Consider the following 26,569-nt stretch of genomic DNA (forward strand, 5'->3'; position numbering starts at 1 on the left):
TAAAACCAACAATTTTTAAATATTACCCAGAAGGCAGACTGCTCCATAATTTTATTTCTAAAATTTTTCAATAAATGAGGGAAATCTGAAAACCATAGACGTCTTGAAAAATTATATGGGTGCTCACAACTATAGTTGCCATCTTGTATGCCGAGCAATTTCCATACACCGCGATTCCATTGTGCTGCATCTGATACAATTCCGTCCACATAAAACCAGCTTTCTCAAGCAGAATTGTACATTCTAAAAGTAGTTTCTGAAGAATTTCACTAGTCACTGAATCTTTACTTAAAAATTGGCCAACAACTTGCACCCACTTGCCCTGAAAGGGTTGAAACATAAAAACCAACGCATGGTCAGCTCTAGTGTATCTTAAATGGTCAGGCGTGTATTCCCCAAGGTCTACAAAACCTTCCAGTTGTAATGTTTTACGGTTTAATGCAATGCCTTCGCTAAGTGCTATTTCGTCGACTGACAATATACCTACAAAATATGTTGTTATGTTTAATTAACTTGAAAAAATTAAAACAGATAAAAAGCGTACCCACTTCTAATAAAGTTGAAACTAATAGTAAAAGAGTATAAGTTATAAAATAAAGCTGTCAACAAAAAATTAATTAATAGCGAGTTAATCTTTCATCCTTATAGCACATTAATTACAGAAGCGAGTTAATTTTTATAGCAACATTTACTCATCAAATATCAATAATGTTTTTGTTATTTCTTATGAATTAGTATTAGTAAAAGTGTACTGGAAATTGTTAGTTAACTACTCAGCAGTAAAAATTGTGTACTAAAGTACCCCTTTTTTGATAGACTTCCATACGTGAACCTTTGAGTTTTAGTGTGTCAAAAATCGCCTTGGGAAACCCAAAAGCGCTATCGAGTTTTTGTATATATCTCATCAAAGTATCCTTACATGGTAAAGGGAGGATATTTTTTTTTCTAATGTGTTCATACAGAGCACTACTTTTAATGCTCATTAACAGGCATTCATACACCCACTCAACGGAATACCGGCGTTGTTTAGCACTCTTAGCTTTTGCAGCCAATAAACAATTTTTAACAGTTTCTTGCTGTAAAGCAGGTAAATCAGCAATTTTTTCAGATAAAACTTCCTCTTTTATTTCAGCGCATTGATTTTTTAAATCTAATAATTGTTGCTTTAAATTTTTATTCTAAAAAAGAAATATTCAAAAATTTTGAGAAAATACATGCAAACAATTTGAAATGATTATACCAGCATCAAACGTTGATGTTCAACAAAATTAATCATATTTCGTTATTAACTATACTTATTTTTTATACAGTATATAAGACTCCAAAAGTACTAAATATTAAGTACAGAAAAATTATTTTCGATTATTTCAACTACATAAAATTAAAGTTACAGCCTCTGTAGATTTCTAATACATTCCACAAAAAATTAAAGTGACAATTTAACGGAAAGTGGTATACTTTATCGTTCCAAAGTCCGGCAAGAGTACAATTTTTTTATAAGAGAATTTAAACATTTACCAGAAATAAACAAAGTAAATTATAAGTTGATAGAGTGACCCGGAAATTAATTTTTGTAATTTAAAAACGTTTGCGAGGTTCGAAAGCCATACATTGAACGAAGTGTCTACTCCGATTTATGTTTGAATTATATTTGGGACTTACAAGAACAGTGATATCTTTTTGAGTATACGTGACTGAAAAGGATTATTTTCAATTCATAACTATTTTGAAGTTGCAGAGACTTCACAAGAATATAAAAAAATGTCTAATTTTTCAACAACTGTTGTATATAAAGTTTTAAACTTCAAGCACATTCATAAATTCATTACGCATTTTCAAATTCACAGTGTTTGAAAAGCCTTATTGCATGTGAATTATTAGCAATTAATATTTTTTAATTGCAAGATGTTAATTTGGAATTAGATAAAAACAAAACTTTACCGTGTGAACAACTCGATTGAGCTTTCTGTGTTGTAAAATATAGCGATGCTTAAAACTCATCCATCGAGCTTCATTATTTGTTGTTTCCGTCTTACGTTTTTGGATCAAACGTCTCAATTTTCGACAAGTAATGCATCTGTACTCCACAACTTTTCTTTTATATCTTTCCTCCGGCAATAATATACCTGTACAAGTGACTGAACATCTATACAAATAAAATATTAAGATTCAATTACATGTTAAACACGGTATTTGAGATTTTAATTACTAAGTAATAATAGCAGTAGTTATTATAAATTAATGTATCTAAATTTATGGTTACTTTTTGTCATCGTATCCAGTTCCACTACAGAAAAAGGTGTTTTCTAAAGAACTTAATAACTGCCAAACACAATCAATTGACGAAATATTTACATCCATATCAATAAGGATATTCGTTTTGGCATTCACGATCTGTAACGTAAGAATAACTTTTTGATACCATTCAAATAATTGTTCGCAGTTAAGCTTCTTACCGTAACTTTTAGATCTTTATGAATTTTTACGTGACAAACTAATTCCAATTTTAAATTTATTTATGATAATGAAATATATGAATCTTTAATGACAGTCCAACTCCAATTTTTACGTAGTGGCTGAACTTCTAAAATTTTTTCTATGGAATGAAACGAAACTTTTCGGGCTCATTTATGATCACCAAATTATCACTATTAATCAAAATATTTGTACCAATAGAAAAATTTGTGCTTGTAGAATTTTTATTGTCAGGCTCAATTACTTCGTTTACAATTTCATTTACGATTATTGACTCAATAGACTCAATAGAATTTAGACTACAGTCGACAGTTATATCATCGTTAATTATACCAGAGGTATTTGAACGAACATCATCTGATAATAAGCTGTAATTATTTTCATTGGTAATCACATTGGATTTTGGTATTGCATTCTTCTTCAAATGAACTTTTCGTATTCATAAAATATATACTCCCATCTTTTAGAACCTCTTGATTACTTTTAATAACATCGTTTGGATTAAAATGTAATTCGCAAATAAAATTGGTATTTTTTAATTCTTTGCCAAGAGCAGAGCTCCATTTGCTGAGCATTTCAATATCCTTTTAGAAAAAAATATTAAACTAAAATAATTACTTGTATACTACACAAAAAAAAATAAAAATATAACATTTTTTAAATATTATTATTTAAAAACTACACTAATGTAATAATCAATTATTTATTGACATAAAATTTTTAATATTATTTTGAGGTTACTCACTTTTGGTGCTTTGAATAAAGCCACTTTTCCTAAATGCTCACTTGCCTTTCGGCCACTAAGACAACCATCAACGGCACAACACTTTCCCATTTTTTTATAAAAATAATTCAAATAAAATAAATTAATATTTTATATTTAATTTAATTTATTTTTTTACATTGACGAGCCAGGTTAGCCAGCCCGTATTTACGTGTAATAATAATAATAGTATCGGTACCTCCGAAATACTCGCGCAGCCAGTGGCAAAAAAGAGAACTATGATCTGGGTCTATTATTTGTGTACATAAATAATGTGAAAAATCCTATACCGTTCGGACTCCTTGTATCTATACTTCGTGACATCTACTCAGTTTTATTCGCAACTTTGACCGACAAGTGCTGCACTCTCGCCGCATTGAATTAAACTAGCGCAAGAAGAGCGAGAGAAATAAGAAAAAAAAACGAAAACTCATTCAGTTTTAGAAACAAACATCGACTGTCAGATATCGATTGTCAATTTTTCATTTCGAGAGTTTGTAAATTTGAATTTTACTAGAAATTCGAATAGCGCGTTACGCGCGCGCCTAAATTTTAACCAATAATGAATCGTGGCCCGTTTTTTGCGAGTTTCGACCTTTGACTAACTTCAAGACTTTCATCTATTTTATAATATAGGAGAAGAGACAACGTGGTGAAACAAGTAAAATTTTTTTTTTTGGAACATCAAAATAAATTGGCTATTAATAATGAGTAAAATTTGATTAAAATTAATGGATGGATAAAAAAATTTAAACCATCACTAAATAAAATCAAAAAATAAAAGCGGCTGATAATTATTCAACTCGTCAATAATTGTTTTTTTGAATACCTGTATTCTGTTTCATCTGTACTTCTTTATAAAGAAACCATTAGTAAAATAAAATCATCACTTTTACTTTAATTTATAAATACTAGTCGAACTTATTCTAAGCCCTCAAGTATTTGATTATTTAATTAAAAAAATTTATTTATTTATTTATTTAACAATAATATAAATAAAGCGTTCGAGTATTTTTTAAATCGTGAAATTAATAATTGACATTGAGCATGCATACATAAACAAATAAATACATTAATTGTTATTTATTAAAATCTATATCAAATTATATAAATTTAACTCAAATGATCTCAAAAATAGTAAATATCTTCTTGGTTTGAACATTAAAATTCTAAACAATGGAATGCAATTTATTTAGTGATTTTTGTTCTTTTAAATTTATTAAATCAAATTTAAATAAATAAATATCATAGTAATGTGATTATAAAACTGTTATGCATTTTTACCATTCAGCTTTTGCTTTAATATATAGTGAAACAAATAAATAAATTAATTAATCAAATAATAAGATTTAAGTGTAATAATTTGCTCGATTATAATTTGACTGAGTACATTTAATAATTTAATACAAAATTATAAATGTAGTATAACTACTATTAAAAAAAGTTTTTATCATTAGCATATTCGTTCACTATAGTGAATATCGTGTATCTAGGAACACTCATTATAATTTTTCTCTTGTGACGTGGTGAATCTAGTAATGTATTTCCTCTCAAAATTACAGATGTTTTATTTTATATTTGAGGCAAAAAAAATACTCCAAATGAAATTTTAACATTCTTTTATAAAATAAAATTGATTTATTTAATATGTTCTGTTTCAAAATAAGAATATTTATTTTATTAACTTTAACTAAATTTATTTTATTACTGTAACAAATGTATAATTTATAATAAATTATCTCAAAATATAAAATTTTTTTAAATGTACATGTAAATTAATAAATAAAAAAATTTAAGTGATTTTGTAATGTCTGTAACTTATCAATTCATTTTTAAATATTTTATGAATCGCTTTAGATCATCATTCTTCAAATAAGAAAATATTTCGATTACAACAGAATGAGGTAGTTTAGATAAAATATCAGAAAGGTGTTTTTCGACTTGTTCTAATAATTCTTTCCTTAGAACACCTTTTTCAAAACAATTTTTAAGTATAGCACTATAAATTGGAAAAGCTTTTTTTATTCCATCGCCGGATAATACTGTAGCTATACTCGCATTTTTTACATACGTTTCTAGTTGATATATATTTTTCTTTAGGAACTCATAGTACGAAAGACGACTTGTACCAATCATTTCTCTTTGCATTTTTTGAATTTCTTCTTCACACTGTAATTCGTATGATTCCAACCATACTTCAGCTTTTTGAATTTCTTCTTCTTCCCACTCATCGTGGGGAATTTCAACTTCACTTGCACTTAAATCAACAATTTCAAGTTTACCGGTATGTCTCTTGAGAACTCGTACTTTGATTATATGTTCCTTAAGAATTTTATTTAGCTCACCGTAATAAAATATATGAGCAATACTTTCATCTGGAGTCAGTGGAGGATTTAAATCGGCACCATTAATAAGCAGCAACTCGATGATTTCAAAATAAAATCCTTCAAGAGCTAAATTCAACGGAACTGGCCCTGAGTTTCCATATCTATCGGGAACATTAACATCAAATCCAAGTTTCATCAAGAACTTGGCAATTTTAAAATTTTTCTTTTCAATTGCAATGTATATTGCTTCACCATTATCTTTAGTCTCAGCACCGTAGCTTATCAAAAGTTTTACTATGTCAAGTCGATTTCGTTGAATTGCAAAATTTAAAGGTGGATATCCTATGTAGTAACCAAAAGAATTTTTACGATTTACATCAGCCCCATGTTCCAATAAAAATTCAACTATTTCATAATTTCTATCACAAACAGCCATAAGAAGAGCAAATGGATTATTTTTAGCCTCAATATTAGGATCGGCCCCTTCGTTTATCAAAAGTTTCACTGCCTCTAGATTATTACGCTTTGTAGCAACATGAAGAGGGGCAAAACCTCTTAGTTTTACTGGTATCGGTGTATTGTCTAAATAGTAAGTCTGCTTTTTAGGTTCAACTTTGAAAAAACTGATATGATTTACATCAGCCCCTGCTTCTAGTAAGAGCTTTATTAATCCAATGTTTTCTGTCTTGATAGCCGTGTTAAGAACAGAGTGACAATTATCTACTTGAATATTGACATCAGCATCATTAGCAAATAGAAGTTCGACGATATCTAAGCGATTTTTAGTTACGGCAATATGGAGTGGTGAATAATTTCGAAATGAATTTCCTATCCATTTACCATCCATTTCATTATCATTATCATTATCATCATCATCATCATCACTATCATCCCCATCTTTATCATCATCAATAGGACCATACTTTTGCATCAGTGCATTGACATTTGGATTTTTGCCAAGAATTAATTTTATCGATTTTATTTCACAATTATTGTCGATGGCTGCATGCAGAATTGTGTAACTGTTATTTTTATTATAAGTGCCTGGACTGTTGATATCCACACCAGATGATATAAGTTTTTCAATGATCTCATGATTGATACCATCAAAGTTCAACATGTTGAGTTACAATTATTTATCTGAAATTTAAATAAATTACAAACTTTTAATTGACTTATAAAATCTCCAATTGTAATCGATTTTTATAGTTTTTAATAAATTATTTTCAACTTATTTTTGTGCTCAAAAAAATGAGTTAATACAGACAAAACAATCAAAGGAATCGTTAGTCAGAAATAAAACCAAAAATAACCGACGTCTTGTAAAATGTTACTGAAACCTTTCATATATGCGTTGAACATAAAGTTGTAACGAAATATTTAAGTAAAATCTTTTAAAACATGGAGAATAAAAGGAATTACTCAATTTAATTAACTCAATATATTCAAATAGAAAGATAATTACCTTTATTTTTTAAAACAATAACCTGTCGTGATTATACCCGGTGTCATGTGTTTGTTGTGTCGTCACTGATGTTAAGTATTATGACGTATGACAGACCTTCCAATGTTTACATTTCGCGTCTAAACAAATCCAAGCAGCACGTATTTTTTTAGCCAATAAAACTCCAGATATTTAAATTCCGTTTCTTGGAGATCTAAGTACACGACCTCACCATGGACGTCAAAAAAGATATTTATTTTTTCGTTTAAAAAAAATCAAAGTCTAAAAATTAAAGATTAATTAAAATTGGTCAATATGAAAAAAATTACTGTGATATCACAGTTATTAGTAATAAGTGATTAAAATAAAATTTGGAAAATCCAAAAGTGCACGACTCATAATGCTCATTTAGTTATGAAATAATAATAAAATAAAGCGAATGTGAAAAAAGTATCAAACAGCTGAATATGATAATGCGCACGCTCCTTTAATGGAATAACTGTAGTACTCAATATATACAGATATACAGTCCTTTGGCTTTTCTTTTAATTTTATTAACGACTCTAAGTTACCTAGCCATTCGGTGACCTACAATTCTTTCAACGAATTTTTCAAAAAAAATTTGACTCAATCAATGGATTTTTTCGCAAGTTACAATTTTTTCAGGGTTTCATACATCACGGATCACGGATAGGAAATTTTTTAAACTATTTTAACGTTTTTTTTCCGTTTCTGTTCCACTTGATAAATTTTTTAAAAGTATGGAATTAATTTCCATTAAATTATCTTGACAATAGTATGCAAAATATCTTTATTTCATGAACTACCAAGAGTATAATAATACAAATAGTTGTCGAAATGAGGCGAAAAAAAATTTTCGATCGTAAAGTGCTTCGCACCATGAGTCGTGCAATAAAACGTGGTTTGCAATTTTCTAGTGACAAAACAATCAATAGAAAGTTATAAAGGTGTATTTATATTTTTGTTATTTTTTTTTTCATAATAATAATATACATATATATATATATATATATATATATATATATATATATCATGTCGGTAAACTTATTTTATTCGAAGTTTTTTTTATACCAAGGTAATCATTTTCTAAAGTATTCAATGACGTTATTTTAGATCACAAGTTCATAAATATTTTTTCAATCAATATAAGCCAAACATTATTGAACACAAAACATTAAAAGAAATAATGATGAGTGGACAAAGGAGATGTTACTAATAAAATTTATGTTTTCTTTCATACAATACAGTAAATTTATTTAATAAATCCAGTATTAAAATATAAATATTTATTTATTCTTTGATAAATGTGTAGTTTATGGTAAAATATTTCAAAAAAATAAATTTATTCAAAACGTGCATTTGTATAAAAAAATTAAAAAAGATTTAATTGATTTTGGAACTTTGAAACTTTCTATTAATTTATGTTCAAATATTTTATGAAATGCTTTAAATCGTCATTCTTCAAATAGGAAAATATTTCGATTACAACAGAATGGGGTAGTTTAGACAAAATATCAGAAAAGTGTTTTTCGACATGTTCTAATAATTCTTTCCTTAGTACACCTTTTTCAAAACAATTTTTAATTATAGCCCCATAAATTGGGAAAGTTTCTTCTACTTCATCACCAGACAATACTGTAGCTATACTCGGATTTTTTGCATACATTCCTAGTTGATAGATATTTTTCTTCAGAAGCTCATAGTATGAAACACGACTTGTACCAATCATTTCTCCTTGCATTACTAGAATTTCTTCTTCACATTTTACTTCGAATGATTCCAACCATTCATTAAACTTTCGTGAATCTTCTTCATCATTCTTATCGTAGGGTAGTTCTACTTCACTAGAACTTAAGTCTACATTTTCAAGATCACCGGTATGACTCTTCAGAACTTTTACTCTTACTATATGTTCTCTAAGAAGATCATACTTATCACAATACCAAAAGAGATGGAAAATATCTTCATCTGGAGTCACTGGACAATTCATATCAGCACCGTTAATCAGTAAGAACTCGATCATATCTAAATCTGTTCCATCAAGCGCTGTATTCAATGGAACTGTTCTTGACTCTCCATCATCATTGTCGGGAACATTGATATCAAAACCAACTTTTATCAAGAACTTGGCAAGTTCAAGATTATTCTGTTCAATCGCCTCATGTACTGCTTGAGCATTATCATTAGTCTCAGCACCGTAGCTTATTAAAAGTTTTACTATGTCAAGAGAATTATTTTGAATCGCAAAATGTAAAGCTGGGTACCCTCTGTAGAAACCCCTAAATTCTTTACGATTTACATCGGCTCCATGCTCCAATAAATATTCAACTATTTCACAATTTTCACTCAAAACAGCCATAAAAAGCGCGGATGAATTATTTTTAGCCTCAACATTAGGATTAGAACCTTTGTTTATTAAAAGTTTCACTACCTCTAAATTATTACACTTTGTAGCAACATGAAGCGGGGCAAAACCTCTTAGTTTTGCTGGTATCGGTGTATTGTCTAAATAATAAGTCTGCCTTTTAGATTCGACTTTGAAAAAACTGATATGATTTACATCAGCCCCTGCTTCTAGTAAGATCTTTATTAATCCAATGTTTTCTGTCTTGATAGCCGTGTTAAGAACAGAGTGACAATTATCTACTTGAATATTGACATCAGCACCATTAGCAAGTAGAAGTTCAACGATATTTAAGCGATTTTTAGTTACGGCAATATGTAGTGGTGAATAATTTCGAAATGAATTTCCTATTTTCTTAACTTTTGAACTTTTACCATCCATTTCATCATCATCATCATCATCATCATCACCCTCATCATCGTCATCATCACTATCATCCTCATCTTTATCATCATCAATAGGACCATAATTTTGCATCAATGCATTGACATTTGGATTTTTGCCAAGAATTAATTTTATCGACTTTATTTCACAATTATTGTCGATAGCTGCGTGCAAAATTGTATAACTGTCATTTCCATTATATGTGCCTGGACTGTTGATATCCACTCCAGATGATATAAGTTTTTCGATGATCTCATGATTGATCCCATCAAAGTTCAACATGATGAGTTACAATTATTTATCTGAAATTGAAAGAAATTACTCTTAATTGACTTATAAGATTAAACTTATAGAGTTTGCAAATTTTGCAATTGCAATTGATTTTCACGCAACTTTGAATAAATTATTATCAACTTCTTCTGCATCAAATACGGTAATACAAAGCGTCATCAAGCTAGCAGCGGCAAGACCCATCTTGGACGGATATTATTATTGATTTCTAAGAATCTATAAACAAGCAACAATATTCTAAATGCAGCAACTAATTGACAACAAAAAAGCAACAAATTTAGCACCACAAATAAATTTTGTTACTTGTATAATAAATCAATGCATGATGGACGAGCCCATACTAGCTTGATAGACCTGTAATACAACGCGACACTAGTCAAAAATAAAACTCAAGACAAATTATAGTTGTTCTCAATTATCAATCAACATGATAATGAAAATGAACTGAAATAAATTACCGTCTTGTCTATATTCATGAATAAGTACTTGTATATTAAATTCTTAATCCATAAAATTTCATTCTAGGCTGTTGAAAACTAATTCGAAAATTAGTTTCAACTATTGTTGAAAATCCTATTAAACCTTGATAGGATACAAATTCAGATTTGACAAGAATTTTCTAATCATTCTAAATTTAACTGAAAAAAAAAAATCCATCTCATAATATGAATAGGCCAAAAAAAATGTTTTCTTATTTTTTAATTATATTGATCATTAATTTTGTAACAAAAATCAAAAAAGAAATACGGTCATTAAAAAAATTAATTATAAGCAGTAAATGGTTTATAAATAAAAATTTTCCTTCAAGATAACACCTTTCGTTATTGATATTATTAATAAAAGATTTTTTTTTTTTTTTTTTTTTTTTTTTTAAGAATTAGATGGTAATTATCAATGAAAATGTCAAAATAACAAAATCAATTAATCTCAATAAGAATCAGAATCAATCGACCTTGTTTAAAAACTATGCGACTACACTATTAACTGTCAACTGATAAATTTTATTTAGCTTTATAAACCGAATATGATCAAATACGATAATATAAAGGTTCAAAATTAATAATGGTATTTTTTGCCTTGAATTACTTATCAATGAATAGATCATGTTTAACAGAAAAAAAAAAATTATACTTACTCAATAAAATAAATATTCAATATCTATATTGGATGTTTTGACCTTCAAGTATCACTGAATCCTTTTGCAAGTACAGAATACAAAGTTATCATGGAAGATTTAATTTTTACAACCCTGTGAGCATTTAAAATGAAAATAATTTTTTTGCTCGACGGGCAGAAAGCGTCAACTTTCGGCCCACTGCGCTAAACGAAAGTGCCGCTTCCTGCCTTCGTCGAGCAAAAAAATAGTATACACTCCACGGGAAGTATAAATAAGAAAGAAATGGTTCATTAGTAATAATAATTAATTCAATCATATAGAATAAACATGTAGTTATACGAAAATAATTAAATTTATCAATTTTGTCGAATTTAATATTAAAAAAAACATGTTTTTTGAAAAAGTCTAAAAGACCCAGTATCGGAACACCTTAAATATGCCTAGTCCCAATACCGGAATATGGTTGACCCAATACCAGAACGATAAATAAAACTAATTTTTTTAATCTAAAGAGTCCGCTTTTCGTAACCTGAATTAATTAAATAATTAATTAACAAATCATAATACTTTATGTGAATTTTTCTGAATTTATAAAACTAATTTATAAAATGTTATCTTCGACTTAACTTTCGGCATCCTACTACTACCTATAAAAAATTAAGCAGTTAATTCAGAACTCAAATGACATGTATGCATAGTGAAACTAACAATAATTATTTAATATTAAAAAATCAAATAAATTTTTACTAAAAATAAAAAAAAAAATAAACGATTCGAGGTTATACTTGACGACACTTATGTAAAAAAGAAAATTTAAAAACAGAAATTTGCTTTTGTTCTTCAAGTTAAAATTTACGAATATTTGAAGCAATTTTTATAATAAAATTACTTTCTGTATTAAATGTTATTTCACAAAAACTTTTGTTGTTGTGCTTGATGTAAACAATCAACACAGTATATCGTAAATATATATTTAAATGTCAATAAATAATATCAATATGGCTGACTGTTCCGATACTGGGTATTAGCTCATTTCGGGTGTACCAATAGACGAACAGTAAATTTTAAATAACAATAGGGTCTTTTTTGTATTATTAATTAATTGCATCGAATTCTTAGTATTTTCCCATAATAAAATTGAGATGAAATGTATGTGAAACCAAACTATTCGTGATGTGATTGGTCGAATATATCATATGCATGAAAATATATGCAAAGTCTATAGCTAAGGCGCGCGCTTGCGCGCGCAAATTTTAATTCTAGTTTGTATTAATACATAAAAAAAAAATTTTAGTGAAAAGTATTTCTGTTAGGTTTCTATGAGCTTAAGATCATCGAGTGATTTCTTGGCAAAACCATTAAGAGACCTTGATAAGTCAGAAATCTAAGACTATTGACATCACTAACATTTTTTTTCAATCTTTCCAATATAATTTAAAGTTTCATTCATATTTTATTATGTAAAAAAAAGATTGAGGTTTCTAATAAAGAAAATTTTGTTTAATTTGGTTGAGTACGAGATAAAATATAAAATAATAATTGTCAAATCGTTCCGGTATTGGGTCTTTTACCTTACCGGCTATCATCTCCATACCCAAAAAATGTGAGCCACGCGTATTATTTGACTGAAGAGAACACTAAATATTATTGATAATATATCATACTAGCATGTGGAATAGGAATATTTCAAAATATAGAATAGAATTTAATTTTATAATTTTTTATACGAGTATCTACTAGATACGAATGCACCGCCACGTCGTAGACATCTGAAGAATTTTTAGGCGGGATCAATTGAAGAAGTGTCGACATATTTAACAAAAATTTTATAATATATTTATTAAAAAGTGCTTTTTATATTAAATCGACAATATTTATACTCAGCTCAGTTATCATATCCAATAGTAAAAGTACTTAAAATTTTTCCTGTAATATAAACCAACAATTAGCTTTTTTATTTATTTAGAAAAATAAAGATTTTTAGCATTTAATAATATTATTATATTATAATTAGTTTAATTAATATTTTCATATACTACTTGATCCATGTTCAATAAAAAATTTTAATCTATAAAATGATTAAATATTTGCTTAAGCATTTCAGCCAAGTTATTTAAAAATAAAAAAAAATTAATTAAACAAATTTAAAAACTTAATAACAGCCTTACTAATACAATCTTTAGCTTCATTTATCAAAAATTTATAGAAAACATGAAAAATGTTACAATGATAAAATACAATATCTAATGTTCTGAGTTTATTCTCTTAAAGAGTGTCGTTAAAAAAAAAAAAATTCTATCCGTTGAGTGATGAAGTTATCAATATTTGATGTACGAATTATTCAAAATCAAATCGAAATTTTCTATAAAAATATTTAGGTCACCAAGCAACTTTATAATTATTAAAACAGTGGTCATTGGTAAAGAATAATATCGTATATTGTTCATAAATTTCATTATTAATTTCTCTTTGTTAAATCATTAACAACTTGATCCAATTGTACTCCAAATGCTGTAAAACTAAATGATTCGATAACTCTCTGTCTACCAGCATTACCAAATCTTTTTCTCATTTCACTATCTTTGATTAAATCAGCTATTTTATTGGCAAATCCCTCAACAATATTCGGTCCATCAACCAAATAGCCAGTCACACCATTGACGATAGTTTCCATTGGACCACCAGAGTTATGTGCAATAACTGGTTTACGTAAATACATAGCTTCTAAAGGTACAATTCCAAAATGTTCATTTTCCGGTGTGTAAATTAACACATCACAATTATTTAACAACGAAATTTTTTCGCTATCCTTAGGTGATTTCAAAAATATCACTCGATCAATAATATTCAATTTAGTTGCATAATCATAAAGTTCTTGATAATAAGTAACATTTTCATTGACGCGTTCATCATAACCACCAGCAATTATTAAATAAATATTATTACTAAAGTTTTCAGTACCTTTTAATTTTTCAATGCAGGTAGCAAGTGCGTCTATGGCTAACAATATATTTTTCTTACGCTCATAACGATTGATCGATAATATTATAAAACGATCAGCCGGTAAATTGCTCAATTTATCAGTGAAAATATTCTTCAGTGGCTGAGGTGTAGCAGCGTCAAAAAAATCGGTGTGAATTGACGGATACAGAATCTCTGGAGTTATATCCAAACTTTTAAATGTTTGTTTAAATACTTTTAAAGTGTAGTTACTGTTAACAAAAATCTTATTTGCTTGACCAGTTGTTTTTTCTTCTAAGTAATTTAATGGAATGCGATAAAGTGATTTAAGCCAACCTCCAGGTTGAGTTAGTAATTGATCTGGGTGATGACAATAAAATATGACATAGTCGGAGGCCATACGTAGAAATGGAATACAAGCAGATACAAGATCACAAACTATAATGTCAGGACGATCTGACATAAAATAAATGGCCAGTGCCGCGTAAATCATCCGTATATAAGCAAACACTGCATAAAATTTTCCAAAAATATGACGTGGTATCCAATTACCAACCACTGTCACCGGCAAAGTTCCATTGTTTGTTTCTGCAAAACTGCGTTTCGGATCATGATGTGTTGTGACAATGTTGACGTCGTGGCCGAATCCCTTCAATGCCAGTGCGGCATCAACAATTAACCTTTCAGCACCACCAATTCCTAGATCAGGGTGTAAGAATGTCACCTTAACCATTTTTTGACGGAGTGTAATTCAAAATGAAATTCTTAGCCTGTAATTAAAAATAAAATATTAAATATAATTTCTATTTTGTGATGAAAAAATTTCAACTGTATTTTTAATTTTTAACAAAACATTAAAATTTTACTTTAGGTTATTTTCTTTGATAATATTCATGCATCACAACATTTATTTACTCTATTTTTCTTAATGGCTACTGTCTTGATTGAGCCACGTGCCAAGTGCCAGCACAATGTTTTTTTTTTTTATCAATGTAAATAAAACAGTCAGTTACAGCGCGAGTGCCATAAAATTGTAGCCGCTAGATGGACTGTATATACCTATTTTTACTGATAAAAGGTTCTTTTTCAATTTATCTGTTTCAACTTACAGCGCTTTAGAGCTCAAATCACGGAGAAATAAAGAAAATTAAATACCTAAGCGCAAGTAAATTTCAAAGATGTTTTAAAGTATTTTTATTTAGGAATAAAATTATAGAATTGTTTAATTAGACATCTAGATACAAATTTTTACAAATATTTTTAATATAATAATTGATTTCTTATAAAAATTTGAAGAATTGTTAGATGTCAGCTAATTTCAGTATCAGAACATTTGACCATTATTATTATTAGGTCATGTTAAGAAATTAATATTAATATTAATCTATATATAAATGAGATTTCCACGTATATAGTCACTCATCACGATATCTCTGGAACCAGAAGACCTAGAAACTTGAAATTTTGTAGGAATATTCTTTTTACCGAGTAGAAGTCAGCTAAGAACGGATTTAACGAAATTCCACCCACAAAGGGGGTTGCGGGGGCGTTAACAATCAAAAATTTCCATTTTTAAACTATAGCTCCTATCGACTCCAAATTTAGTAAGAATCTTCTGTAAGAGATCTAGAAATAATCTATGAACGAACTTTACGATATTACACCCCACAGAGGGTTGCGGGGGTGGTCATTAACAATGAAAATTTTTAATTTTCAAGCTATAGCTCCTATAGACTCCAAATTTGGGAGGAATTTTTTATAAGTAATGTAAAAATAATTTATGAACGAATTTTATGATATCCCACCCCACAGAGGGTTGCGGGGGTGGGTATTAACAATGAAAATTTGTAATTTTCAAGCTATAGCTCCTACAGATTCCAAATTTTATAGGAAATTTCTGTACGTGATGTAAAAATAATTTATGAACGAATTTTACGATATCCTACCCCAAAGAGGATTGCGGAGGCGTTAACAATAAAAAATTCCCGTTTTCAAACTATAGCTCTAATAGACTCCAAACTGGGTAGGAATTTTCTGTAAGAGATGTAGAAATAATATAGGAACGAATTTTGCGATAGCTCACCCCACAGGGGTTTGCGGGGGTGGGTATTTACAATTAAAATTTTTAATTTCAAAGCTATAGCTCCTATAGACTTCAAATTTGATGGGAGTCTTCTATATGTGATATAGAAATGATCTAAGAACGGATTTTACAACGAATCACCTCCAATAAGGATCGCGGGAGTGGGTGTTGACAATAAAAAATGTTCATTTCCAAAATATAGCTTCTGAAAACTCTAAATTTGGTAGAAATATTTTATTTCTCCTGTAGAGATCATCTCAAAATGGATTTCAATGAAGTTTACTTCCGATAGGAATTGCGGGGGTGGGTGTTAAAATCTAAAATTTTAATTTCCAAACTGTAACTTCGACAGACTTCAAATTTGGTGGGAGTCTTCATGTATCATGCCAAGTTCAGCTAAGAATGAATTTTATCAAATTCCAACCCCAAAGGGACTGTGGAGGCGTTAACAATGAAAATCTTTCTTTTCAAAACAATAGTTTCTATGGAATCGAAGTTTTATTGGAATATTTTATTTTTAATGTAAAAATCATCTCGAATAGGATCTTACGAAATTTCTCTCTCACATAAGAGTGCGGCAGTGATAGTTGTCAAAAAATTCATATTCTTCAAATATATTTCCTAGAGATATAAAATTTGATAGAATCTTAAGAGAAACAGGTAATTACAGGGATGGCCTCCAAGGTCAACGGATTAAAATATTTTCCTTTTTTAATAATTATATTTTTTTACCACAATCGTCTCTTTGGCAGCGGCGAAAAAGTCATTGTAAGGTTTCTAAAATTTAACTTTACATGTAGCTATATAGTCAACGGACTAAGTATTTTGCATACATTTTATTTTTGCTGATCACATAACCAATGAATTGTTCTTATTACGGGATCGCGGGAATGTAACAGATTAAAATGAAAACATTTTCTAAACACTTGAGATGTGGAAAAGAAATTTGGCTATTCATTTTAAGAGATTTCGTAAAATCAAAAATTAAAATCGTAAATCCAAAAATGATTATTCTTTTTTGGAGAAAGCCACGGGAATGTTATAGTAATTGCACATTGAAAGTTACAATGGATATTCGCTAGAATTATGACATGGATAAAAGGTACAGGCCAATCCGATAGAATTTTGAATCTGTGCAAGTCAGAACAATACTCCAATTGAATTTCAAGTCTAGATCTCAAAAAATACAATTCTATAAAGTACCCAGCGGAGCGGGTGGGTAACAGCTAGTTTAATATAAATTAATATTAAAAAATATGATACTGAAATTAGCTGACACTTGTCCACTTTTTGATTTCATATAAAAAATAAATTAGTATTAAAAAATTATTTTAAGAATTGCATTCACGGTTTTTTTTTTTTTTAATTTCTCCTGGGAATTTTTAAAAAATTTAATATATAGTAGTTATTATTTGAAACAAAAAAAAAAGTCATAAAAATGGTCATTTGTATCTGTTAATTTCATAATCATTAAAAAACGTTCTGTAATATTCCAGAAACGTTACAATTTTTTAAAATTCTCTTGGATTTCTCGAAAATTTCTATACCTTCCAAGTCTTGCCAGAATTTTTCAAAATATTGAAAAAAGACAATAAATACGTTGAATTTAAAATCTGAAAATCAAAGATATTTTTTAAATTAAATTAAACCGTAAAATTATAAATAATAATTTTTTTTAAGTGTTAAAGATTTATGAATAACAATATTTTAAAAAATATCTACCAAAAATCTAAATTTAAATAAAATAAAATTACCGCCAGTTTTCAAGTTTACGCGCTTGCGCAACTTTGACATAACCAACTAGATTTGTTTATAAGTAAGAGGAAAGCACGTGTGTTTATTGTCTATTACTTAAGTTTTAGAATTTTATGTGTAATATTTTTTAAAAATTTATTACATACCCACATTTATTAATAAATTATTATTATCAATGTCAATTTCAAAGTAATAATTATTTACGTTGAAAAAAATTTTTTAAAACTGTTAAATATTTTGTAAATTTAAAGTGAACAGTTGTTGTTGATAAAATTGTTCAGAATGAATGCAGAAAAAATATTGAAAAACAAGTCAACTTATTATAACTTGACTCAAGAGTTTAATCTTTCTGATACTTTGACTAATTTAATCAGAGAAGAGCTTGAAATAAATAGTGATTCAAGTGAATTATTTAATGTCAATTGTTATAATAACTTAAAGACGTTGGATAATGTTGGAAATTTACCAGCACAGGATGTTAATAATGAGAGATTAACGTGTACAGAGTTGAAGCCAGTTGACTTTAACGTATCGTCATGCTTTAAATCGTCGCCGACAAAAATATCAGCTACAAAAAATTTTAAAAATGTCAACGGTAAGACAAATCCAAGGAGGCTTGGTTATTCTAAAAAACGTAGGAGTAGAAATATTAACAAACGAAACTTGACAACCAATGAATCTCTGAAACAAGGTGCTGATGTTAATCATCATACAGTTGTTGCAAGTAATTTTGACAATGAAAGTAAAGAAATAAAAACCGTAGGTAAGTTGATTAGTAACGTTGAAAATGAAAATATTTTTTCTGAACAAATGATTCTAGAAAAAGATAATCAAAGGATTGTTGATGATAGTCTTTATAATTTAAATGATAGTATAAGTTTAAAAAAGTCTAGTAATAATGTCGAAAAAGAAATTGATATTGATAAAGATTGTAATAAAATGCAAAATGGAAACATTTTATCAACATCAATGATTCATGAAACTTGTGATGAATCAATTTTAAATACTAGCAATCATTCTGAAAATATTGAAGATATTCAAAGGTATATTGAACAAACACGAGATAAGAATAAAATTTCAACGCCAGTTCAAGAGAAAATTAACGAAACAACTACTGTGGAGAATTTTAACAACTCAGATCAAGAATTTATTATTGAAGAAGAATTTTTTATTGATGATCAGCCCGTGTGTGATGTAAGAAATGAAAATATGATTCTAACATCGATTAATTCAGAGGAGAATAATGAACCAATGGTTGTTGATAGTCCTGGTAGTTTGGATAAAGAAACTGTTATCAAAGAAAAATTTACTATAAATAATAATAAACCCATTTGTAATTTAAAAGAGACAAACATACTGCTCAGAGACAATGATACTGCTCATACTTTAGATCACAAGACTAATATTAAAGAAAAATTTATAATTGATAATAAGCCCAATTGTGATTCAAAGGGGAACAATATAGTATCTATACCAATGGCTGTAAAGGAAAATTATGAAACTGCTGGTAAAAATATTAATCGTTCAGAACAAAAGACTGATATTAAAAAAAAATTGATTATAAATAATAATAAACCCATGAATGATTTAAAGGAAGAAAGTATGGTCCTTGCACAAATGGATTTAGAGGAAAATGATAAAACTACTGTTGATAACACATTTTCAATTCCACTGACTCAAAAGACAAATTTAGAAGAAACTGCTGTTGAAGATTTTGATAACTCGGATGGTGAGACTGTCATCGAAGAAGAATTTACCATCGATAATAATCCTATTTGTGATAAAAAGACGAATAATATAATCCCTATACCAATGACTGTAGAAGAAAATTATAAAACTGCCGGCGACAGCAATATTAACAATGTTGATAATTCAGATCTACAAACTGATATTGAAAAAAAATTGACTATAAATAATAATGAACCCATTTGTGATTTAAAGAAGAATAATATGGCCTCTATACCAATGACTGTAGAGAAAAATGTTGATAATTCAGACCAGGAGACTGTTACTGAAAAACAATTGGTTACAAATAATAATAAACCCATAAGTGATTTAAAAGATGAAAATGTAGTGACTGCATCAATGATTCTAGAGAAAAACTTTAAAACTGCTATTGATAGCACAATTTCAATGTCAACGGTTCACGAGAAAAATGTAGAAGAAACTAATTTCGATAATTCAGATCAAGAAACTGTTATTGAAGAAGAATTTACCATCGATAATGATCCCATTTGTGATAGAAAGAAGAATAATATGGTCTCTAAATCAATGACTATAGAAGAAAATTATGAGACTACTGGTGACAATGATGATAATTCAGATCAAGAGAATGTTAATAATCAACAATTAGTTATAAATAATAGTAAACCCATGAGTACTACAAACGATGAAATGGTGGTTCCTGCATCAATAATTTTAGAAAAAACTTGTGAAACTGCTGTTGATAGCACAATTTCAATACCAATAGCTCAGGAGAACAATGTAGAAGAAACTGCTGTTGAAGATTTTGATAATTCAGATCAAGAATTTATTATTGAAGAAGAATTTACTATAGAAGAAAGGCCTATTTTTTGTGATTTACAGTATGAACATAAGGTTTCAACATCAATGACCCCAGAAGAAAATCATGAAATGACACCTGGTAATGATGTTGGCAGTTCAGATCAAGAAATTATTATTGAAGAAGAAATTGTTATAAACGATTTCATCGATAATGTTCAAAGTGAGAATAGTGTTTCAATACCAGCAGCTGTTGACAATGCTTATAATTCAGAACAAGAATCTTTTATTAACAAGTCTGATGATTTACAAAACGAAGATATTCTGCCAGCGCTACTTAACTTCATGGATAATAATTCTATAACTGTTCTTGATAATACTGATTGTTTAGACACAGAAAAAGATTTAAATAAATTTATTGATGAAGTATCAAGTGAAAATCTTTTTGCAATACCAATTACACCAGAAAAAAGTAATCACGGTGGTTCTGAAAAGAGTGATCATGTCTTCATTACTCCTGTAAAAAGATTAAATAAGAATTCAATCGGTGATTTAACACCTTTAAGTCTAGAAGGACTTAATTCTGATGACGAATATGACAAATTGTGCAATGAAAAATTTCTTAATCCTTCTCATAATTTCCAGCAAAGATCAATTCGTTCTGACAGTGAATATGAACGCATGTGTGAAGTGATACCAAATAATAGTATGGAAGAAGCAAAATTCAATTATGAAACAAGTGATCTATTAAATTTCAATGATATTGATCAATCAATTAACGATAAGTTAGCTGATTTACTGAGACCGCCGGAAACTAATTCTCGTAGTAGAAAAAATCAAGATTATATGATAACAGTAGATCCATTGATTGATCGTTCAACTTCGGGTGGTTCTTTGAGTGATATGTCGGATGAAAGTGATTTGGGTATTGAAGTTAAAAGTAGACATATTAAAAAAGTGATCAAGAAAAATGCTGAGCGAAAGAAATTTTTTAAAATACAAAATAAATCTCATAGTGCACAAAGTAGCAATTCAGTAGTTGAAAATGAAGACAAATGCACTAAAGAAACTAGGTATAGGACTAGAAGAAAACGGTTGAGAAGTAATGGATCAATCAACTATAATGAAGATACGGGAGATAGTTTAGATGATAATTTACGAAAGAAAGTGAATAAACCTAAGGTAAAACGTACTAAAAAATCATACAGCAATATTGAAGGAAGAAGAAGTTCCAGGCTTTTAAAAAAATCTACTAATAAAGAAAATAGTCAAGATGGCAAAGGAGACTGTGTAAATAATGTAAATAGTATAAATAAAGATAAGAAACTTCCAGTTATTAGATTACGACGCATAAACAGCTTAAAACCTCAAGATTCTAATAATCAAGAGAACGGAGGGATATCTGAAAAAAATCCTGAAAATTATGTTTGGGCGATGAATTTTGACGGTTCATTTAATGAAAATGATCAAAGCTCTTTCAAAGATAATCAAAGTTTGAATTCAAATGACATGATAGCAGAGGTGAATGAAAGTGTTACCACAAAATTTTTCAGTGATGAGGAAAATCAAAGAAGTTATAATCAATTGACTAATTTGTCAATAATGAATATAGATGATCATTTATCTGAAAAATTAATAACTAATGACGTAGTTAATACAAAAACAGAGTCATTAGATGGGAAATCGAATGACAAGAATAGAGAGAATAATGAGGAAAATATAACTAATTTAAATAGTTTAACAAAAACAAATTTGGAATTCGAGAAGGAAGAAGTATTCAGCCCTATTTCACGGGGACTTTTACATGAATCTAGTCCTTGTGAAAAAGAACTAAGTGTTGAGTTTGGGAAACAACCTTGTAATGAAATTCAAGAAAATATGGAAGTCGACCAGCCTGCTGAAGAAACGACGGAATGTAGATTGCAAGATACGAGCTTTGTAGGAAAAAAAATTAAAATAAGTGAAAGAATGAAAGAATATCTTAACGATACGTATCAATCGGACATTGATGGAAATTTAGTAAGTTCGTCGACAGAGAAATGCTGTACTGAAAAATCACCTAGTAAACTAAAAGTGCATAATAACTCAAAGAGTTCAAATGTCCCAACATCGAGTAATGACAATAAATTAATAGAATCTGAGTTTGAAATATCTGACGCTAATGATAATCATGACTCTGATTCTTCTGATCCATCATTTTGCCGAATGAGTGAAAAATCAAACGATTCAGAATCTACGAACCCGGATGAGATTGATGGAAGCAAAAAAAAATTAATGAAAGTATGTTGAATAAATTGGTCTTTATGTCAAAGATTTCATTTTTTATGATTTTTTATATTAATACCTTTTTTTTTTATTTTCAGAAACTAATGTTTTTAAAAGTAAAACTTGAACACAAGGTTCCAAAACAACATCAACTTGAAAGAAATACGGCGGATCCAATTACTCCAAAACTTAAGGCTGAATTTCGTAAATATGCAGAACTGCAAACAGGACAATTTACAGCAGAAGAAAATAAAATTCTGCAAAGAAATTGGGATCGTTTTTGTGAGGTAAAAAATAATTAAATCACTAATTTAAATTTTGTTTTTCAGCACTAATAAAATTTTCATTTTTATTAGGTTCATAAGTTAGATCCAAGTTGTGTAACACTACTGTTACAAAAATATAATCCTATTAAATCATTAATCGGTTACATGAAAGATAGAACTAAACTCTTGCAATTTTTGGCTAGAGATCTACCAAATAGACTCTTGAATAAAGTCTACAGACGTTTTAGATATTTATACGCAGAAAGAAAAAAAATAAAACAGTAAGTTTAACTTTTGAATATCTAATACTAGTATGAAATTATCAACATCATTATTTTTATTTGTTATAGGAAGCCAAATATCCATCAGTTTTTGATTAAAGAAGATAGAATGATTATGAATTATATGAATGATGAAGATGAACCAGATGTTGAAAAAAAATTAAATAAACTGTCAAAATTGTTGAAACGACCGGAGTCAATAATATTAGAGCGTTACAATACACTAAAAAATGGACAAAATACATTTACTGGGGAAAGAAAGAAATATAATGAATGGGACATATTAAGAGCCGATAAGTTTATAAAAGAGTTTATGGATTTATCTTTAACTGAAGACGTTGAGGAGCTAAGATACGCCAGAATTCCACATTGTATATGGGTCGAAATGGAAAAAAGACTAAAGCTTCCCAAACTCAAGTTAAAGAAATTTTGGTTTCATCAGCTTCATTTGCAACTATTCAATTCCAAGCCTATTTTTTCTAGTGATTTAAAGATTATGTTGATTGAGTATTTATATGTCAAAGGTATTTCTAGTAGAGATCAGATTGATTGGTCAGTTGCTGCCGAACATTTTGATAATTATGTAACATCGGAATGTCTAAGAAAAATATTTACTATATTACTTAGTAGAGTACCGATCAAAGATAAAGAAAAAAATTTACTAGGTAAACTTTCAGATTAATAATAATTAAATCAAATAAATTAATTTTATGTCATTATCATCATAAATAATTATGAATTATCTTTTTTTTTTGTTACAGAATGTATTGAGTGGATGTATGAAAACAAAATTCCTGAAATAACAGAAGCTAAATACGACTATCACTTGCCACGATTAGCTTATAAAGATGGAAAATTAGAAATTATCGATGATTATTGTAATGGAAATGACTCAGAACTCTCATCAGATTGATTTTTACAGCTTTATTTTAATGTAAATAAGAAAAATTTATTGATAATATATTTTAAATAAAAGATTGATACTATAAAATTGGAGCTTGGATAATTTAATTTGTTTATTACATAATAATTAAATGCTTGTTAAATTTTGAGTCACTTATGAAATCAAACATTACTCTTCTTTGATCGTTTTTCAATTGCTCGTTCTTTAGCTTTCTGATAAAGAGGTACAAGTTTACCTTCTTTTGCAAGTACTTTTAACAATTCGACAATTAAAGGAAGATAATTATGTTTACGTCGCGCATTTTCAATCTTATATCTTTTAGACTTGTTGACTTCATCTTCAATCAGCGATTCTAGTCGTGCAACTTCTGCTGGATCACAAGTGTTCATTTTTTGTCTCTCATAAAGCATTTTTCGATCAGAAACAATCGCCATCAAATTAAAGCGAATTTCTCCTTCATTGTATCTGAAAATTAAAATATATTTTAAATTATTAATATAAATATGTTGGATTGGTGATTGCTTTTGAACTATTAAAAAATGTTAACTTACTTATTGATTCTTTTTTGAATGATAGGTTTAGCAGCTTGAACCCATTCATCTCCGGTAGGACAAGGACCTAAATCTATAGGACCTTCTTTGAGACCATCTAATTCATATAATCTTCCGTCAATAGGAACATAGCTCACATAATGAAAAACATCGTAGTCATTATTCTCTTGCTTTTGGTCGTATTCGAAAAATGTTTGCCTGGAATTTAAATAAATATAGAAATTTAGCAGATAAATTTTTTATGAATAAGAAACAAAATCTCATAATTTACAATGTTACTGGTACATGCAAAGTTTAGATTAAAGTTGAAATATTTACATTTATTTTTGTAATAAAATTGAGCGATTCGATAAACATTTTGCTCTACTTTTTTTTTTTAATTTACTTAAAACAGCTAATATATTAAAGATACTATGAAAAATAAAAATATGACATTATGATACCTTGCAAACATATTATGAGCATCTCTGATTACATCAGAATTGCTCAAAGTAAGTCCTCGAATTGTAGGATCAAAACTTTGACAGAAGTTTTTGAATTCTTCTAAATTCTGTCCAATTGATACATCAGGATGTTTGCAGTTTAATAATATACTTAGAATAGCTTGCGTAGCACAAACATTGCCTATCACCTTGTAAAAAATAAAAAATTATTAGATATATAATTCGATTGTTCATAATATTTTATCTATTGATTTACCTGTTTAGCAAAAAATATTTTATCTAATCTGTTATCTTTGACAATAGGTCCTGCTGGTTCTTCACCTTGAACCCATTTGAATAAAAATATCAAGCCATGAACAGGTCTAGATTATGAAAAAAATAAATTATTTATCATTAGTTAAGCATTTTATGATTTTTTCAATCATTACTGATAAAAAAATATTTTCAGTAAAAATATTACTTGAGCGGCTCGAATTGATCTTCATCCAAACTCCATAGTTCTTCGACTTGAGTTCCTTTTGCTCCTAAAAATACACAAATTAATATTTTTATATTGAACCGTGACAAAGGAAAATTTAAAAATAGTAGATACATTTTTTAGGTTATATTTGAATTATTCTAACTGTATTTTTGATATAGTACCAATAAACCAATTAATAATTAAATAGTATAATAGATGAAAAAAATTATTAATTTACTATCTAGTTAAAATTTCTAATTACCAAATTCTCGGATTAGTTCTGTAAAAACACCCGGATCGCTTTCAATGACACACCAATATCCTGTAGACGACGCCATTATTTTCAATTTATAGGTGTATAAAATTTAAATATTATGAACTACAAATATTATTTAAATACAAATTTAAGTATAAAACAAATACACAAAGTCTACTGAACTCAGCTTGGCATAACCATCAAATTTAATTATAATTATGATTTGTTTTCCACAACACTTACATACACACAAAACGTTGTCACATAGATTGGTTTAAATCTAAGTTATAACATTCGAAAAAAACAATCGACTATTCTAAGGTTGAAAGAAAATCGCAAGACTGATATCGACTTTACATTTACACATATCGATTATTTAATAATACAATGTAATAAATCAGAATTTTTTTAATTTTAAAATAAATTTTTATAATAACTAAATTTATTTATTTATTCATTTATTTATTCAAACGCCAATCGGCTTTATACATTAGATTTACATCAATTAAATTTAGTTATAGGTGAAAAAAGAAAATAAAAAAAAAAGTAAAAAAAAGTATTAATATATTTCAAAAGAATTAAATTTAAATTAAATTAAATTAAATCAATTTCATTT

At 28.2% G+C, this 26,569-nt stretch overlaps 5 protein-coding genes across 6 annotated transcripts; 1 reads left to right on the plus strand and 4 right to left on the minus strand.

Moving 5' to 3' along the window:
* Positions 1 to 43: 43 nt before the first annotated feature.
* Positions 44 to 2,608, minus strand: LOC123259889. 2 transcript variants are annotated; one of them, XM_044720665.1, is made up of 4 exons: positions 2,457 to 2,608; positions 2,264 to 2,394; positions 1,942 to 2,146; positions 44 to 322 (listed from the first exon to the last, which is right to left on the minus strand). In XM_044720665.1, the coding sequence occupies exons 2-4, from the start codon at positions 2,359 to 2,361 to the stop codon at positions 68 to 70; spliced, it is 558 nt and encodes a 185-aa protein (XP_044576600.1). In that variant the 5' UTR covers positions 2,362 to 2,394; positions 2,457 to 2,608; the 3' UTR covers positions 44 to 67. The 2 variants fall into 2 exon arrangements, with proteins under 2 accessions (XP_044576600.1, XP_044576601.1); XM_044720666.1 differs by having other exon boundaries at positions 72 to 483.
* A 2,404-nt stretch (positions 2,609 to 5,012) lies between these two features.
* LOC123275489 (poly [ADP-ribose] polymerase tankyrase-2-like) lies at positions 5,013 to 11,415 on the minus strand. The gene is made up of 3 exons (XM_044743641.1): positions 11,245 to 11,415; positions 8,460 to 10,120; positions 5,013 to 6,691 (listed from the first exon to the last, which is right to left on the minus strand). Exons 2-3 carry the CDS (start codon positions 10,098 to 10,100, stop codon positions 5,060 to 5,062), a joined length of 3,273 nt encoding a protein of 1,090 aa, XP_044599576.1. The 5' UTR covers positions 10,101 to 10,120; positions 11,245 to 11,415; the 3' UTR covers positions 5,013 to 5,059.
* A 1,979-nt stretch (positions 11,416 to 13,394) lies between these two features.
* LOC123259282 (alpha-1,3/1,6-mannosyltransferase ALG2) lies at positions 13,395 to 15,257 on the minus strand. Its single transcript, XM_044719645.1, has 2 exons — positions 15,054 to 15,257; positions 13,395 to 14,957 (listed from the first exon to the last, which is right to left on the minus strand). The coding sequence occupies exon 2, from the start codon at positions 14,918 to 14,920 to the stop codon at positions 13,685 to 13,687; it is 1,236 nt and encodes a 411-aa protein (XP_044575580.1). The 5' UTR covers positions 14,921 to 14,957; positions 15,054 to 15,257; the 3' UTR covers positions 13,395 to 13,684.
* Positions 15,258 to 18,238: 2,981 nt separating this feature from the next.
* LOC123258710 (uncharacterized protein MAL13P1.304-like) lies at positions 18,239 to 24,330 on the plus strand. The gene is made up of 6 exons (XM_044718885.1): positions 18,239 to 19,659; positions 19,741 to 22,807; positions 22,891 to 23,079; positions 23,149 to 23,339; positions 23,409 to 24,004; positions 24,101 to 24,330. Exons 1-6 carry the CDS (start codon positions 18,308 to 18,310, stop codon positions 24,250 to 24,252), a joined length of 5,547 nt encoding a protein of 1,848 aa, XP_044574820.1. The 5' UTR covers positions 18,239 to 18,307; the 3' UTR covers positions 24,253 to 24,330.
* LOC123258711 (ubiquitin carboxyl-terminal hydrolase isozyme L5) lies at positions 24,249 to 26,238 on the minus strand. Its single transcript, XM_044718886.1, has 6 exons — positions 25,960 to 26,238; positions 25,698 to 25,761; positions 25,494 to 25,599; positions 25,238 to 25,425; positions 24,795 to 24,992; positions 24,249 to 24,708 (listed from the first exon to the last, which is right to left on the minus strand). Exons 1-6 carry the CDS (start codon positions 26,033 to 26,035, stop codon positions 24,405 to 24,407), a joined length of 936 nt encoding a protein of 311 aa, XP_044574821.1. The 5' UTR covers positions 26,036 to 26,238; the 3' UTR covers positions 24,249 to 24,404.
* Between the last annotated feature and the right edge of the window lie 331 nt (positions 26,239 to 26,569).

Source organism: Cotesia glomerata, linkage group LG2 (assembly GCF_020080835.1).
Source record: "Cotesia glomerata isolate CgM1 linkage group LG2, MPM_Cglom_v2.3, whole genome shotgun sequence".
NCBI classification, from domain to species: domain Eukaryota; kingdom Metazoa; phylum Arthropoda; class Insecta; order Hymenoptera; family Braconidae; genus Cotesia; species Cotesia glomerata.

What these genes read in the sequence shown, in the direction of transcription:
- LOC123258711 (XM_044718886.1), bottom strand. Translation starts at nt 26,035, where the DNA reads ATGGCGTCGTCTACAGGATATTGGTGTGTCATTGAAAGCGATCCGGGT. An exon ending in AAATATTTTTTGCTAAACAG is followed by an intron (nt 25,426 to 25,493) that starts GTAAATCAATAG and finishes ATTTTTTACAAG; the next exon opens with GTGATAGGCAATGTTTGTGC. An exon ending in GCTCATAATATGTTTGCAAG is followed by an intron (nt 24,993 to 25,237) that starts GTATCATAATGT and finishes TTTAAATTCCAG; the next exon opens with GCAAACATTTTTCGAATACG.
- LOC123258710 (XM_044718885.1), top strand. Translation starts at nt 18,308, where the DNA reads ATGAATGCAGAAAAAATATTGAAAAACAAGTCAACTTATTATAACTTG. An exon ending in GCAAAAAAAAATTAATGAAA is followed by an intron (nt 22,808 to 22,890) that starts GTATGTTGAATA and finishes TTTTATTTTCAG; the next exon opens with AAACTAATGTTTTTAAAAGT. An exon ending in GAAAGAAAAAAAATAAAACA is followed by an intron (nt 23,340 to 23,408) that starts GTAAGTTTAACT and finishes TATTTGTTATAG; the next exon opens with GAAGCCAAATATCCATCAGT.
- LOC123275489 (XM_044743641.1), bottom strand. Translation starts at nt 10,100, where the DNA reads ATGTTGAACTTTGATGGGATCAATCATGAGATCATCGAAAAACTTATA. An exon ending in TAAAGCATTTCATAAAATAT is followed by an intron (nt 6,692 to 8,459) that starts TTGAACATAAAT and finishes AAATAATTGTAA; the next exon opens with CTCAACATGTTGAACTTTGA.
- LOC123259282 (XM_044719645.1), bottom strand. Translation starts at nt 14,920, where the DNA reads ATGGTTAAGGTGACATTCTTACACCCTGATCTAGGAATTGGTGGTGCT.
- LOC123259889 (XM_044720665.1), bottom strand. Translation starts at nt 2,361, where the DNA reads ATGGATGTAAATATTTCGTCAATTGATTGTGTTTGGCAGTTATTAAGT. An exon ending in ACTGGATACGATGACAAAAA is followed by an intron (nt 2,147 to 2,263) that starts GTAACCATAAAT and finishes TTATTTGTATAG; the next exon opens with ATGTTCAGTCACTTGTACAG. An exon ending in TCAATCGAGTTGTTCACACG is followed by an intron (nt 323 to 1,941) that starts GTAAAGTTTTGT and finishes CAACCCTTTCAG; the next exon opens with GGCAAGTGGGTGCAAGTTGT.